This window comes from Lissotriton vulgaris, chromosome 1_1, assembly GCF_964263255.1.
Source record: "Lissotriton vulgaris chromosome 1_1, aLisVul1.2, whole genome shotgun sequence".
In the NCBI taxonomy this organism is placed as follows: Eukaryota; Metazoa; Chordata; class Amphibia; order Caudata; family Salamandridae; genus Lissotriton; species Lissotriton vulgaris.
The window spans coordinates 876,425,403-876,442,284 of NC_141685.1; the positions used below are offsets into that span (position 1 = coordinate 876,425,403).

Consider the following 16,882-nt stretch of genomic DNA (forward strand, 5'->3'; position numbering starts at 1 on the left):
CAACAGCTTGTTTCTACCACGCGTTGGGATGCACATCTATCGGGTGTTAACCTTTGGGGACCTTGAGGATTTGTTCAGTTACCGGTTTTGTCTTCACTGGTCCGTTTTTGACGCCACTCGAGTGTCTTCTCACTGTTGTTCCTTCTTTCACATTAACCTTCCTTTGGCACATTAAAAATGTATAACGAACCCCATAACTATATCTATGCTCGGTCTTCATCCACATCTTTGTTCCCACCACCCGTGATCCTCATATTCTAGTCACTATTTTCTACCGTCTTTTTTTATGAGGTCGAGGGAAGAGTCCCCTTCTTAAAGCAATGTTTATTTCCTCCACAGATTAACCCATTCCCTTGATGAAGGGACCCAGGTCCCCGAAATGCATAGGGATATTGGCATTTCAAAACGTGTATGTTGAATGAATTGAACTAAACTCTACAGTCTATATGAATATCAATATATGACTTTATGGATTAAAACTATGATGAACTTATTGGATCATTGAATTCGATTACTTTTGAACAAACTGAGGTAATTACCTCCATAGTAAGTATACCACCTGCCTCAGACACCAGCTGAGTAAGAGCACCATGAAAGCCTTTGTGTGCCACACTTGAAGACTTGTGCTTTCACGCAATATGTGGAATGCAGGAACTGAAACAAAAACAACCCTTAAAATCTGCTTTTTAGCTCCACCCGAGCAAAAATGTTCCTTTTACAGACAAGCTTGAAGGGGTGGCATGCAACTCAGCCTGGGGTGTGGGGGAGGATAGTTGCACAAAAGGGAGAAATGTTTGACACCTTGTAGTTTTCTTGAGTGTGACTACAATAATGTTCAAATTGCGTCTTAAGCATGGTTCTTCAAAGAGCTAGCCCATTTGTGTGTTAATTTCTGGTCCTTGCAGGCTTCCTGTGTACCCTGTTGTAATACCAAATGCAGTGACCAAAGGTGGTCCACAAGTGCAAGATTTTCAGGAATATAAATGTCCATAGAAGTGGTTTTAATTTAGGTTTAATATTTGTAAAGTCATCTCATCCAGATACATCATGGCTGAAATTTCATAATTTCAAGTTTGAAATGGTTGGATTTTGAAACTAAGTTTTTAAGTTTTACTCGAAATTTTAATACTATCTATTTTGCATTAAGTTTGAATGGTAAACGTTTGAAGTGCTGCCCTTTTTTTCATTCTTTCAGTGGTTCCCTTTCAGTTCAGTACCCTAGCTCTAGAATCCACCCCATTACTTTAACACTCACTCTCACTGTAACACCCACCCTTTACCCCTGACCCAAACCCTGCTCCAAACTGTAACGCCTGCCCTTTAATCCTAAATACAATCTGTGTGACGTACCCCAATCGCTAATTGCGATTCTTCATGTACACCAGCTCAAACCTTTAGACTAATCCTTAAATTAAACTTTAACCAAACCCTCACCTATACTATTTAGCCAAAATGTATGTACGTAACTCAGTTTTATGGTGAGGTAATGCCTAGTCTCTTCCCCATACTTTTAGTTTTCACCAAAAAGGGACCGTTTTAATAGACCGGGTCAAAAGCTGCACTTTAGTCAAAAGAGCATTCATAACTGTATTTTTTTAAAATCTTTTGTCACTAACAGAGACAGACAGCAAAGCTAGGTTGTCATTAGCAGAACATTTTGTTTGACTAAGATGCTGTAAATGTTAATGATCTGAATCTTCTCAGCAATGACATGAGCAACACTAGTAAACACCACTAACAGATGATGCTGCTACCAACAACCTTTTTTCATCCATGCACCTCATAATCCGATCTGCTGACAGATGGCCTCAAGAGTGCTTCAGAAGTTTTTGGGCCTCACTATGGAGGAACGGACACTCAGGCTGTGCTGGCAGAGGAGTCTTAGGAGAGCGAAGGCGACGCGGCCTTATGCGCCGGAAATTCCGATCGGTATGTTGACGGCCCTGCCGCACGGGGGCGATTGGTCCCCATTGCTGGATTGGGAGGAGGCGGGTCTACAGGGGGTAGGAGACCTGTACATCGATGGGGCTCTGGTACCCTTCGAAGTGCTTCGGGAACAGTTCGGGTTGCCTGACGGGGGGTTCCTCCTGCATGCGGCGGTGGTGGCGGCTATACAGAAGCACTGGAAAGGAGAGCTCATAGAACCGACCACGACTATGGCGTGCCAGTATGTGGTGATGGCAGCGGGCACCTTCAAGGCTGTGACCTGCCTCCATAACAGGATGCTGAACGAGGGACTGGAACCGCTCCAGGGGCTCAAGGCTAAATGGGAGGAGAGTGTGGGCAGGCCCATCCCAGACACGGCGTGGGGCCACATTTTACGGCGCACGTGGAAAGGCACGAGAAATGCGCGCTTCCAACAAGTGCATTTCTATGTGCTCCATAGGGCCTACCTGACCACCGAAAAAGTACGGCGGTACTTCCAGGTACAAGACGCTCGGTGCCCGCGGTGTTCGTCTCCAGGAGCGGACATGGATCATTTGTTCTGGGGTTGCCCGCATTTGGAGGCCTATTGGGAGGAGGTGGGGGACCTCCTAAACGATGTGACCGATAGGGAGGTGGATTTCGATATGGCGGCGTGTTTGTTGCTCTGGTTCCCGCACACCAAACACACCAAGGTGACGAGCAAATTTATTGATCTGGGTCTGATACTGGCGCAAAGAGAAATATCATGGCATTGGAAGTCCAAGGGCGGGCCGTCAATACGGAGGTGGAAGAATGAATTGCTGCGGTGGTCTGAATGCGAGAGTGTGCTCCGGATGAAGCAGGCTGTCAAGCTTGGTAATGAGAAGGCCTTGGATGCAGCGCGTGCGTGGGAGTTGGTGGCGCAGGCTTTGCGTGATTCTTTGGTGGAGGATGAGGACTGAGCGAATGGGGCCGGCGGACACTGCGTGGCATACGAACTCAGAGTTGTCATTGACACTGTAGCGGGATCCATACTACACATCAGGACGAGGCACATACCATTAGCAGTTGCCGGGGTGGGGACACCGGGGGGTTGTTCAGTGGGAGTTTGGGGTGGGTTGGAAGCCAAGAGGTTGTTTGTCCGCGATGGCGACTTCGAGTTAAGTAGGGCCAGTAGGGCGCTGCGCGGAGTGAGAGGTGGCTAAGGGGAGCGGCCAGGCATGGTGGGCTCTACAGTGCTCGGGGTGGGTCCGGAAGCGGATAGTAGCATTGATCGCGCAAGTGGAATGGCTGACGGTGGTATTGTTGAGGGTGGGGGGGTAAAATGCAGATACGTAAAACGATCTTTCGACCATGGTCCCTAAGGGATACTCACCGTGATGCTTTCCTACTATGTAGAGTACTATGCCGCCCGGCCTCCGGGATGCGGGCTGAATGGCTGTGTATGGTATACGTTTTACTGTTGATCGGGGGGGACGTCACGAGTGGACTGGTTGACTAATTGTATTCTGTGGTTTCTAACTCTGCAATAAAAACAAATGTAAAAAAAAAAAAAAGAGTGCTTCAGAAGTTTGACAAGAGGTAGGAAAGCACCAGAGAAATAATGCAATTTAATACCACATACTAATCCAAACATATTGACATCCCAAATTTAGCCTAAGTACTATTCTGAATGCTAATTCTATCTCTAACTCTAACTGGTCTGAAACCCTTGCATTAGACGGACATGTACTTCTTGTCTCATTGTCACTGTCATTTTTTGCCTTTTTCTGACAGTTTAAATGTTTTTCAAAACTAATTGCTGCCAAGTGACAATTTTTTGGGTGGTTACCAAAAGTTTGTCTTTTTGGGGGGGATTCATCTACTATCCAGTGCATGTGCTCTGGCCCCTAAAACATGTTGAAATTTGCCTAAAACCTGATTATCACACTTAACGTCCCTATAAGGCAAGAGTATATGGTGCAGAAATACACCAGTGGTACGCTGCCACATATATTCAAGAGTGATCAAAATGTTCCGAAGTTATTTGGGTATGTCATACATGTTTTCCTTCTCAATTACACACTACTCTAACTTATAATTAAGTTGAGCATGTACAGATCAAACTTTTGAATATTTTCTGCAAATACACTGCACATATATTTTTTGGTGGTGCATGTGTGCTACTCACGTTTGTAGTACTTTATTCCACCCATTTTACCATTCATATCGGACATACACAAAAACTGTGTGTTTTATTTTTAACCTGCATCATTTAGTGGTCAACATTGACACCATAGGCAATGCAGTCGTACATGAATTTAAAGCCAAAGAGCTAGATTCCATTAACTATTTCTCAACATGAGTGGATGATCATAAACATGTTGTATTCAATTTCAACTGACTTACATTTTTGTAGCTCATGTATAACTAATGTATGATCGTGGCTAGTGAATGTACCCCATTTTGATTGATTCTGTTGGTTTCATTGGTTTCCAGCATATTGGCTATTTTATTTTCACATGTGCATCTATTGTTTACATTTCTTCTTTTCAAACATTTATTGACCAATTGGTCCATTAAAAATGTCTAAATATGTAGGCACATATAAATAACTCTTCAATACATGTGTAAATTATCTCATTATAGGCTATTTACAGCTGTAGATACTTGTGAACTGTAGCACCTATTGTGCAATCCACTATAGTGGCAGTGAAACAAGGCTTGAGGCTTACCTAATGCAGCCTGGCGGCAGCAGCTTGCACCCTAATGTACAGACATGTCAAAAACACGCTTTTGACAAGTAGAAAAATCTGACTTCAAATATTAAATAAACCCCCGCCCCCAGCAAACCTTGCTGTCCACAAGGCATGGTGCATATTATTTAAGAGTGGAACGTCTTTGTTTTTTTTTTAAATGGCATGTTCTCCCAATGACTAAATCCAAAATAACATAGGCATCGATCAGGCTGTAGCTGGCACATAAGAAAAAGCGAAATGCAGATTATACTTTTTCATCTATAACTTTTGCCTCGCTACAATCCACATTCAAAGGCTTATTTTTATATTTAATAAAAATCCAATCTAGTTGTGAAGTTGGATTTTAATTAAATACATTGGAAATTTAACTTTTAGAAAGTTAACTTTACCATTCCTGAAGATGCATCAAGCTAGTTTTCACAAGCTCTGCAGCAATTGCTCAGCCTGTATTTTCGCCTGAATTAGGTGTGAAAGAGGATTGAAAACTGCTCCCACAGCAGCAGTGACAGTGGTCTGGGAGTGGGAACGTGTTCTCATTTCCTGGTAGGAAGACCAGCTGTGGTTGGCCCAGAAACCTAATTAACTTCAAAGGGGTCCACCCTGGCACAAGCAGATGTAAGGTGCCACTTGGAAAGGCCACAGCTTTTATCCCCTTAGACAGGCTGGCACCAAAGTTAGTGAAAGGAATGCTGCCCCCAGAACTAGTTTCAAGTGACTACAGAGGAGGGGACTGCTCATTACCATGGCCACACCTTTGCCTAAGGAGAGAAGGGGTCCCCCATCTTGGATTTTGAGAATGACAGGCAATGTGAGACTGAATACAGTAGGACAATCAGAAAATGCTGATAAAGTGAATTGTGTTGCCCCAAACAAATGTTTACTCCATTAATTAGGGAATGCCCAGCAATCAAATTCCTAGCTGTTGCCAATCATAAATGTGGCACCACAAGACACCTCCAGAGTACACTTACTAGACCTGCAGAATATACAAAAGAGGGCATGGGGCCAGAGAGAAGCCCTGAAGGACCGGACCTGCTCCCTCTTGTACCCAAAACAAAAAACTGGACTACACGGTTCAGGGGGATGACCTTCTGTTTGGCTATAAGGGCACAACAAAAATAAAATTGGTTGTGGAATTTTATTGGGTTTTGTCTGACTTTTTCTAAGGTATATGCACAGTTTAAATACTTTACACACTGCCTTTGATTTAAGCATGATTGCCATGTCCCACGTTACCCAGGACTGAACTCAGGTTCATTTTATTTCATTTGTTTGACGTTCAGTAGGTGGTGTCCTTATCCTTTGAAGTGGACACTTGTCCACCCCACATCATAATCCACTTTACTACACTAATAATTTTCAGACATTTCGTTTTTCAGATGTAAGTCTCAAAACGTTTATTAGCTCACTTTTCTAATATGCACAACATCCTGAAAACCTACCATGGCCAAGCCAACATAGCCACGGCGAACACTCTTGTGTTAAGGGAACAGTTAACTTTCTCAAAGGTTTCATTGTTACCCACTTCTTGTGGGAGATAACAGATGAAAGAAATGATACACCATTTGGTGCAGCCTAGCTCAACGAGCCCAAACATGTGCCTCAGGCCACCTGGATAGAGAGGCTGATGCAACTCTCTATCTGAGGACTTTCACAATAATTCAGCATTATCCAGGCAGTATAATGAGCATCCAACAGGGACCAGGCTGTACTTTCAACAGGTGGAAGTTGGGGGCCCAGGCCATTTTCTCTCCAAAGCAACATTTAAAGTAAGAAACTGTGATCTTTGCAGAGGTCACACCAGCCTGCTCGAGTAGACAAAGCTGCTTCAGTATCAAACAGGCACTTTTATTAACACTTTATGAACAGTCCAAACACTGCAAAGATTTATAGATAAAAAGTCTCAGCTGCCTGTGTTCACCACGTCTGTCTGTCTGTCCAATGAGGAAGAGGCAGGGCTTGCAGTAAAGGCACTTAACTTTAGAGTCAGTGCCTAAATATACTACCTCCGATGCGTACTCGCTGAGTAATTTTGGGCGACAGATTTTAAACATCATTGTCTCACAAGTGTAAACAGAGCTCATGGGACAAGTATTTTGCACAAACACTTGATAAATAGAAATATATAAACGTATAATAAGTCTGTAAATGGCGGTCAGAGGAATCAGAGTACATCTTTCTGTCTTGACAGTGTTCATGGGTTGGATGAGTGGGCTCTGCTTGCCCCCACCCTTGTGTTCAGGATCTAGAGTCATCACCAAAAGTGTGATGTCAGGCTCGCGGACTTCGGGCACAGATCTGTTCCAGGTCATAGATCTCTTTGGGGCAGTCTGAAGATAGAACTAGTGGGGTATCCTCAGTGATCAGCACATCGTCTTCAATGCGCACCCCCATTCCACGGAACTTCTTGGGGACTGAAGGGTCATCCTCTCCTATGTAAATACCTGAAGGATGAGGAAATGGGAGAAAGAGAATAAGGAAAGTAGATTATGCCCCAGGCTTCAATACCCGAACAACCAATCAAATGTCCCCCACCAGTGCAGAGTGCACCGTGAACAGGTTTATGGTGATTACTATGTCTACTCACTATGCCGACTGGCATGCTAACGCTATCTGCTCTGCAGTGCCAATTGATCTCAGTTTTCATTCGCAAGTCTACATGATGTCTTGACAGTCAATCATTCGTAAATTAATTTTAATTCTCAATATGCTACCTGTTTCATACATCTACACTCAAAACTCAGGTTCTCTGCATTAACAGTCCCAGCCTGCTGCAGCATTCCCAAAAGATGCATCTTGCAGGTGAATCCAGAAGCCCTTGTGGACTTGCTCCTCTCTACTGCTTTACGATTGTGCTTGAAGTGCATTTGAGCAATTTCCTTTAATGCTGTCATGCATGCCTAACGAAAACAGACTGCTGATTTTGTCCCTTTTCCTTCTATCATCCTTGAGCCTCTGGACACCAATCCTATCCTCTGTGAAGGATTTACTTTATTATCAGCCTCCAAATGCACCCGTCTGGTGGTTTAATTAAGGCTTTTCATGTATGTCTTTGCCAGAATTCAGAGTCTAACCCTGTAATGCCCCCTCAACTTATCTTCCTACTGTGTTCCTACTGTGAGCCTAGTGTCTGAACTATCAATTCTGTATTGCAAATGAATGTTTGTTTGCGTTTTCAAATGGAGCACATAATCTCCACCTCCCCAGAGGTCCACTCTACCTTGCTTTGCATTTTCCAGATTCAGCCTAAGCTTTCCTGGAAACTCTGCTGCCCCTCAGCTCCATTCTCTTATATAGGGCGCTGCTCTATCATATAAAGCCTCTTCTTTAGCTCCCTTCTTCTTAGTGTACGTGTGCTTCAAGAGCCTTTGTTTGAGCATCGATTGGTTCTTATACAAGACAGCTCTGTATTTCCATTTCCACACCTGGTGTAAGCTCATCAGTGGTCAGCTTTGTGTCCTTCGGACACAGAAGTAGTCTAAGGTGGATATTTTCCTGTTACATCAACCCAGTGCTGAAGGGGTTGAGTGATCGCTCCCATTTCTTTCCCTATACATCTTGGCTGGTTGTCTGTTGAATAATATGTGATCTGCCTTTTACTGTTCACAGAACATTGCCTGTTCTCAACCCCATCTTTCTATCATCTCCTACCCTGGACATTCACAAAGCTCTCCATGGTGCCCAGAAAGCATGCTTTCAGCCTTCCCACAAAGAACCTACAATACCCACTGGGTAAAACTACAGCTTATGTAGAGTTTTTATTCCTGTTCTTGATTCTGGACCTATAGTTTCAATCACCTACCTGGCTCGATGGTGATGACCATGCTGGGCCTCAGTGGTAGGGACCGGGACACCTCGGGGGTGTCGTGGACATCCATCCCCAGATAGTGGCCAATATGGTGGGGGCAGAACCTGCGGACCGCCTGAAAGAAATAGAAAGGGTCAACATAGTGCTGGCTGTTTCACTGAGCTGCGTCTAGTCACCTCTCTGAATGCACAACTCATGTGTGCATTCAAATTCACCCACCCACTTGTAAATACTGCACTGAGATCACAACTCTACCACAGTGTTGGTCTCTTCCTACCGTACAAAGATTCAAGCTCCACCAATGCACTACTCATTAGTGCAGTAAAGCACTACTCATTAGTCCAGTAAAAGCATGCATATATATCTCTGCAAATGCACAGTTTGTTTCCACAGTGAAAACCACCCACAGCACAGTCAATGCACCACTCCGTGCAGTAAAAACATGGGTAAATTTCCAATGCACATCTCGTTTTTAGAGTGAAAACCACCCACAGCACAGTCAATGCACCACTCCTTAGTGCAGTAAAACATGCATATATATATCTGTCAATGCACAGCTTGTTTCCACAATGAAAACCAACCACAGCGCTGTCAAAGCATACATATATCTTGCAATGCACAGTTAGTTTCCACAATGAAAACCAACCACAGCGCTGTCAAAGCATACATATATCTTGCAATGCACAGCTTGTTTCTACAATGAAAACTACATACAGTGCTGTCAATGCACCACTTCTTAGTGCAGTAAACATATATATATATATATATATATATATATATATATATATATATATATATATATATATATATATATATCTATATCTATATCTATATATATATGCAATTCAAAGTCCTGCTCCGCTGCCTCACGTCAGGACCAAGATCCTATCCGCCAAAACGGATGCCACAGGTACAAACCACTCCACAGCGCAAAGATGTAATATTCTTCTCAAGTTTATTCACACGATTTCGCCAGCATGACGCGTTTCGGTCACTCCACGGTGACCTTGATCACATATATATATATATCAATGCACAGCTTGTTTCCACAGTGAAAACCACCCACAGTGAGTGCTGGCAATGCACCACTAATTTGAGCAATAAAAACATATATATATATATATATATTTTTTTTTTTAAACAAAGCATCCTCGATGTGAAAGCGCACTCTAACACCAGCAATTTCTTCAAGGCAGAGCTGCTTTTATTCATGTACAAAGTCTATTTTCCGTAGCCTTACGCGTTTCGGGGTTCCTGTCCCCTTGGTCACAGGCATTGAGACATGTAATGGAACCGAATTTAATTTAAACAAGCATTTTCTGCACGTGACTTAATAGTGATTTTCAATTGGCCACCTGTATATATATATTCGAACCTGCTTCCCATTCACCTCCAATAGCTGGATACAGAAAACGGCACACCAGGAAAATCCAGCACAAATCCTTTTATTGTGCACTTATGGAACAAGGACGACGCATTTCGGCGTTTGCCTTTATCAAGTTACCACCATTTTGTTTTCAAACATATTTAAATCCGTCTTTCATGACAAAGTCATAGAAATAGAAAACATACTTTCAATTCATCTGACACCAAATCATATAATCACAATGTTCAAATAATATATTGAAAAAGTGTTAATAAGATCTCATATTTACAAATTTATAAATCTGCAGTTTCAAAATTAATTCCAATACGGTTGAGGGATTGCCGTTTAGTATATCGGCCTAATCTCGTGAGCAGTCGCTAGGCCAGCAGGGTAATGTAGTTCGCCTATCGAAAGCTTGTCTGCTGTTGGGCGAAATTCACTCGATGTCACATGTAAACGGCAATCCCTCAATGCTGAAAACCACCCACACCTCTGTCAATGCACCACTCTCCTTAGTGCAGTAAAACATACATATATATATATATATCTGTCAATGCACAGCTTGTTTCCACTCTGAAAATCACCCACAGCGCTGTCAATGCACCACTCCGTAGTGCAGTAAAAACATGCATATATGTATCTGTCAATGCACAGCTTGTTTCCACAATGAAAACCACCCACAGCAATGTCAATGCACCACTCCCCTTAGTGCAGTAAAACATACATATATATATATATATAGATCTGTCAATGCACATCTTGTTTCCACAATGAAAACACCCACAGCGCTGTCAATGCACCACTCCCCTTAGTGCAGTAAAACATGCATATATATATATATGTTTTCAAAGTCCGCTCTGACGTGCTACCTGCGGCCCCGAGGGAGGTGGCACCAATGCCGGCCCAGCACGCCGGTGATTGTAATCCAAAAAGTTCCAAAGTAACAGTGCACTCAGACCACAAAACAAACGCGACTCCACTGCTGCTCCAAGGGTGTTTATTCACCTAACAACATGTTTCGGCTGCGGACAGCCTTGATCAACGTGATCAAGGCTGTCCGCAGCCGAAACATGTTGTTAGGTGAATAAACACCCTTGGAGCAGCAGTGGAGTCGCGTTTGTTTTGTGGTCTGAGTGCACTGTTACTTTTTGGATATATATATATATGCACAGCTTGTTTCCACTCTGAAAATCACCCACAGCGCTGTCAATGCACCACTCCTTAGTGCAGTAAAAACATGCATATATATATCTGTCAATGCACAGCTTGTTTCCACAATGAAAACCAACCACAGCGCTGTCAAAGCACCACTCCCCTTAGTGCAGTAAAACATGCATATATATATATATATCTGTCAATGCACAGCTTGTTTCCACAAGGAAAACCACCCACAGCGCTGTCAATGCACCACTCCTTAGTGCAGTAAAAACATGCATATATATATCTGTCAATGCACAGCTTGTTTCCACAATGAAAACCAACCACAGCGCTGTCAAAGCACCACTCCCCTTAGTGCAGTAAAACATGCATATATATATATATATATCTGTCAATGCACAGCTTGTTTCCACAAGGAAAACCACCCACAGCGCTGTCAACGCACCACTCCTTAGTGCAGTAAAAACATGCATATATATATATATATATATATATATATATATATATATATATATATATATATATATATATATATATATATCTATCAATGCAAAGCTTAGCTTCCACAATGAAAACTACATAGAGCACTGTCAATGCACCACTCCTTAGTGCAGAAAAGACATGCATATATATCTCTGTCAATGCGCAGCTTGTTTCCACAATGAAAACCACATACAGCGCAGTCAATTCACCACTCCTTTGTGCAGTAAACACATGTATATATAGCTCTGTCAATGCACAGCTTGTTTCTACAGTGAAAACCGCTCACATCACTGTCAATGAACCACTCGTTAGCGCAGTAAAAAATGTATATATATATGTCAATGCACAGCTTGTTTCCACAATGAAAACCATCCAGAGCGCTGTCAATGAACCACTTGTTAGTGCAGTAAAAACATACATATATATCTCTGTCAATTCACAGCTTGTTCCCATAAAATGTATACACACTTCGGTCAACGCACTGCTCATTAGTGCAGTAAAAAACTAAATCACAGCTTTCAATGCACCAGTCTGGAGTCCAATATAAAAGCATAAAAGCGCTGCCAAAGTACACTCGTTAGTGCAGTTAAACCATTCACAGCTCTGTGAATGGACTGTTATTACTATAACAAAAGCCAACCACAGCTCTGCCAGTGCAATAACACCCATACACAGCTCTGTGCATGCATCCCTTACTTCTACACCGAAAACCATCCAGGGCTCCCTCAAATCAATAGAGCAAAAAAAAAAAACATGGCTCATTTATAGAGTAAAAGCATCCACAGTCAATGCCTCACTTGTTAGCACAGTAGAAGCCCCCATAATTCTGCCAATGCACCATTAGTTAATGCTGCATAAAAACATGCATACCGTCTGTCAATGCACCGACTGTCAGCAGTAAAAACTACACGCAGCTGGGTCAACGAACAGCTTGTTCCTGCAGTGGAAACCACCCACCAGTCTGTCAAAGCACTATTCGCGAATGCCCTAAAAAAACATGTACCGCTATCAAATACTCATTAATGCAGTACAAATCAGTACAGCTGTATCAATGCACAAATTATATAAGTAAAAAACACCCACATCTCCAAAAATGATCAAAGTGGAATATTAAACAGCCACAGGTCTGTCAATGCACAACTTGTTAGTGCAGTACTGCCACTGTGTAGCTTTGCCACAGCACAGGATGTTCCAGCAACACTGCCCACACTGCTTTGACAGTGGCCCGCTCATTAGTGCAGTGAAAACCATCCACAACCTTCCTAAAGCACCAGTCATTATTGCTTTACTGAGGCAAGACTGTTCTCACGCAGTGTCGCTGGTTACCCCTGCATTGAGGCACAGCATCTCTGACAAAGTGCCACAATCAAGAAGTGCAACACCCACTTCTATTTCAATAGAGGTCCAAAGGGCAACTTTCCAACATACAACTTATAATAGCTATGCCTACATTACCCACTGTTCAGCCAATGCATCACAATCCTGACCTACAGCATACCAGGTATTCCAGTAGAGGGACTAAACACAGACCTTCAAGTGCATCTAAATCCTGCCCTGCAACAGTTCTGCTATGCAGGCCCTGGCCCCCTCAAAGATCAACAATAACCTGCAGCACCACTGCTGTTCTGGCACTGCTGCTGCAGCATGGCCTACAGCCCTAGAGATCTTGCAGAAAACCTCGGGTACCTTGAAGAGCTGGTCTTCGCTGCACTTCGCAGGTAGGATTCCCAACTCCTGCAGCTTCTGCCCAATCAGGGTCAACATCATGCTGTAGATGTTCTCCAGGCTCATCCCAGGGTAACATAGGCTGAGGCAGCCTCTCTGCACCTCCAGCACAGCCTGGTACAACAAAGCCTGGGGTTCAGAGAATCTGCAATGGAATGAGAAGGATATGTGTGAGTGAAGACATCTTTCCTAATGGCCCTCAGCCTGATCAGCTTCAAGGCAACCAACCCCTTCCAAAATCCCAAACATCAACTGATGTGACTTTATCCCACTGACAGCGTAATACAGCTGAAACACATTTTCTTGATGTCACAGGCAAGTAAAAGGTTACCCGTTGGTCGTAATATTTAACACGGCATTCAACTGCCACAATACCCTTGCATTACCACTTAAACAGCCAAGTAGTCCCATTTAGCAATATCATTATAGCATGGGTACGCAAGAGGCGGAAGAGTTTAGATATCCAGAACCAGTGACACAACAGAAAGCACTTAAAAACTTCCATACCCAGTTACGTTAGTACGTTAATTTATAACAAAAATTAAATGACCATAATAACAGGACATTTTTAGCCTTCGGTCCTTCATAGCCCATGATCTAATTCGAAGCGTTTTTACAGCTCCCGCCCAAAATGCACTAGAATTTTGTTTCACATTGAGCCATTTACGCAAATGCAAAAATATGTGGGATGTTTAGAGTCTGCTCAGCAATGGTTAAATGCGCTCAGGTCTCTTACTTAAAAATAGATGTTTGATGGGTGGTGTATTTGTACCCCAGCATTTACATCAATCTAGCTACCTGTGGTAACCAAGAAGGCCCCTGAATAAAAGGGGACAATGCAAAGATCTGAAAGGTGGAATGCCTGAATTAATCACAGCAAACTGGTAATTAAGCTAAATCCACATTCCAGTCCATTCTTATTTAGCTAGTCTGCACAATTACAGATTGGCACCACCCATACACAAATCAGAGTTGGCTCCATCGCACAAGTAACAGTCCAGACAAATTGCCAGGCCTGCTCTCCTATGAGTGGCACTATCAGCAAAAGTAAAAGATGACAGATTGTAACATTTTTGCGTAATTACAAGTAGCTGAGATTAATTTAAACAATCTGCTCACCACTTTTTGTTTTTCCATTGAGCATAAGGGAAGCACTAGAATATCACAAGCTCTGTATGGTGAGATGCATTCAGACTTAGCAGACCCTCACCAAGTAGGTCAGACTGGCAGATGCCCGGCAGTTGATAAGTTAATTGAAGAAAACCTTTTAAACAAGTTTCTTCTCCATGGTTACTAAGTGAGTTTGTTGGGTGATGTCTGAGGCAGAAATTGACACCGCTACTCTGGGGTGCATTTTACCAGAGGAGCAATGGCTTCAAAGGCCTTCACGGTGGGAGGGGGGGTGGCGGATATCCCCAGGGTAGCAGACTGCTTTTTGGACTCCACTTTTAAAAGGTTTTACTTTAAACCTGTTGAGGATGTGGCAACCACAGTGGTGAGTAGGCTTTGGAAAAACATAATCTGAAGCCTCCGGTCCTGGTATAGAATGAAACAATTCCTACCTATTGTGAAGAAAGGTTTCAATTCTATTAAGGACAAAGAGGCGAAGATTATGCCATCCGAAGGGAAACTGATTATTTCTTCCCACCCTCAAGCTGGTACCCTTGTGCATATGTTAGTGTAGGCATGCAATTAGCTAAGGAATTTCAGACGGTACTACAAATATAGAGGCTCATGTATTCTGTTGATTTTGTTGCAATGTATACAGTTGTTGATCTTTGACTTCTGGTCTTAAGAGTTTGGAGAACTCAGATTTTTGTCTTACAGGTGGTGATCAGAAACAAGACTTCCAATAAACAGCCTTTGGTTCTGGAGACTTCTGCACAAAGAAAGAGAAAGTGCTTTACCTTGAAGAAGGTTTTATCTTGGGCCTGAGAGAGCTGCCTGGCTGGTGGAGTGCTGGACCTCATCGGACTCTTGGGATTTGTAGTCTATTGAATTATTTTATTTGTTTGAAATGGATGGGCTGCTGACTAATGAAATGGAGGGAGCATGTTAAAGCATCATCTTTGGCTCCGTGTCTATAATAGAATTGAAACTTTCCTTTACGATAGCCAAGAAATGTTTCATTCCGGAGTAGTCCAAGTGCCTCACAGCAACAGTCTCTTGACGTCTCCTCAAATGGAAGGGCCAAGAGAATAGCACACCTTCTCACCTTTTCTGCCCTAAAATTGAATTAAATAAAAAACAAGTAGTACCCAGGCTCCAAGCTCTTCTTTTAGACCAAGTCCTGAAAAGGATCTCAGTTAGTGTTCCAAAGTTGTTCTGGAAGCAGATCACATGGTTCCGCACAGCGCTCGACCAAAGGAAGGCATTGATCATTCTAAGGCCTGTGTGGACTGCACGCCGATCCCAGGCATCTAAATCCGCTTTTGTTTTTTTAAACGGAATTTTATTTGGGTTTTGCATATGCACTTCAACATTGTATTACAATTATTGTTACTGCGTATCATTGAACCATTTGGTGTGATTGTTGCCCCACATTTCCTTCAACATCATTAAGATTCCTAACTCAAACCCCACCCTTCCCCTTGAGTCGTTCCTTGCTTTGATGTTGTCAGCTTTGTGTGGCATGTATTACCTCTTTAGAGGTCACCCTACATTAGCATGTTCGAGATATGGGAGCTGGGGTAGGGGCTGCTAGAAGTGCGGCCCTTCCCATTGCCTCTCCTCCCTGTTCTGGCAAGGAAGGTCGTAAGTGAAGGCTGCATCAGAGTCGAAAACCATTGCCACTAAGTTGTCAACCAGTCCTCCCCAGGCCCTGACTGCGTCCAGTGTGCCTATGCCACGTCAGGCTCCCCTCAGGAGTACTCTCCCTTCGCATCTAGACCATTTTTCCAGTTCTCTCCTCCATGTTACTACACTCAGCCCTCTCGTCGATTTCCAGTTCCTAGTAATTTCCTGCCTGGCCAAGACATAAGCAAGATCTTTAAATTTTCCTGTTACTTTAGTTTTAGCTGTGTGCTGGAACTATCCCAGTAGGCAGTGACCCGGAGTGTGAGGAATCTCTCTGTCACTGATAGTTTTGTCTACAGTGATGACCTCCTCCCAAACGGCACTTAAGGTGGGACACTCTAAGAGCACGTGTAGAACTTGTGCTTCCCATTCCCCACATTGGGGGCAAGCTGCCTCCTCCGATTGGAATTATTTCCTAATTCTCATCAGGGTAAGGTAAGCCCTATTGAAGATATAGTAGTTTATTAACTTAACGCACATTTCGCGAGACCTTTTGTGCCCTTTCTACTATGGTATCCCAGTCTGCTTCAGGGATCAGGATCTCCAGGTCTTCCACATACAAAATATACTCCATTGTCTGGTCAAAAAAAGAGCAGAAAAGGAAAGTTCCTACTGTGAATCAAAACATGTGAAATTACAAAAAACATACAAACTTATGTATATGGATTCCCATCATTCACCAAGCCTGGTGATTAGCTTCATCATTTGGGTATCCCTGGTTTGTCACTGTGTATATCCAGGGATACCCAAATGATGAAGCTAATCACCAGGCTTGGTGAATGATGGGAATCCATATACATAAGTTTGTATGTTTTTTGTAATTTCACATGTTTTGATTCACAGTAGGAACTTTCCTTTTCTGCTCTTTTTTTGACCAGACAATGGAGTATATTTTGTATGTAT

The 16,882-nt window shown here is 43.0% G+C and overlaps 1 protein-coding gene across 3 annotated transcripts in view; it reads right to left on the bottom strand.

Annotated features, from left to right (window-relative positions):
• Window positions 1-6,014: 6,014 nt before the first annotated feature.
• XPNPEP3 (X-prolyl aminopeptidase 3) overlaps window positions 6,015-16,882 on the bottom strand; it is a 200,326-nt gene continuing 189,458 nt past the window's right edge. For all 3 annotated transcript variants that reach the window (XM_086958338.1, XM_086958319.1, XM_086958329.1), the window contains 3 exons: window positions 13,145-13,328; window positions 8,446-8,566; window positions 6,015-7,087 (listed from right to left, as the gene is read on the bottom strand). In XM_086958338.1, coding sequence (XP_086814464.1) covers window positions 6,915-7,087; window positions 8,446-8,566; window positions 13,145-13,328 — 478 coding nt within the window. In that variant the 3' untranslated portion in view covers window positions 6,015-6,914. The remainder of the gene's footprint in view (window positions 7,088-8,445; window positions 8,567-13,144; window positions 13,329-16,882) is intronic.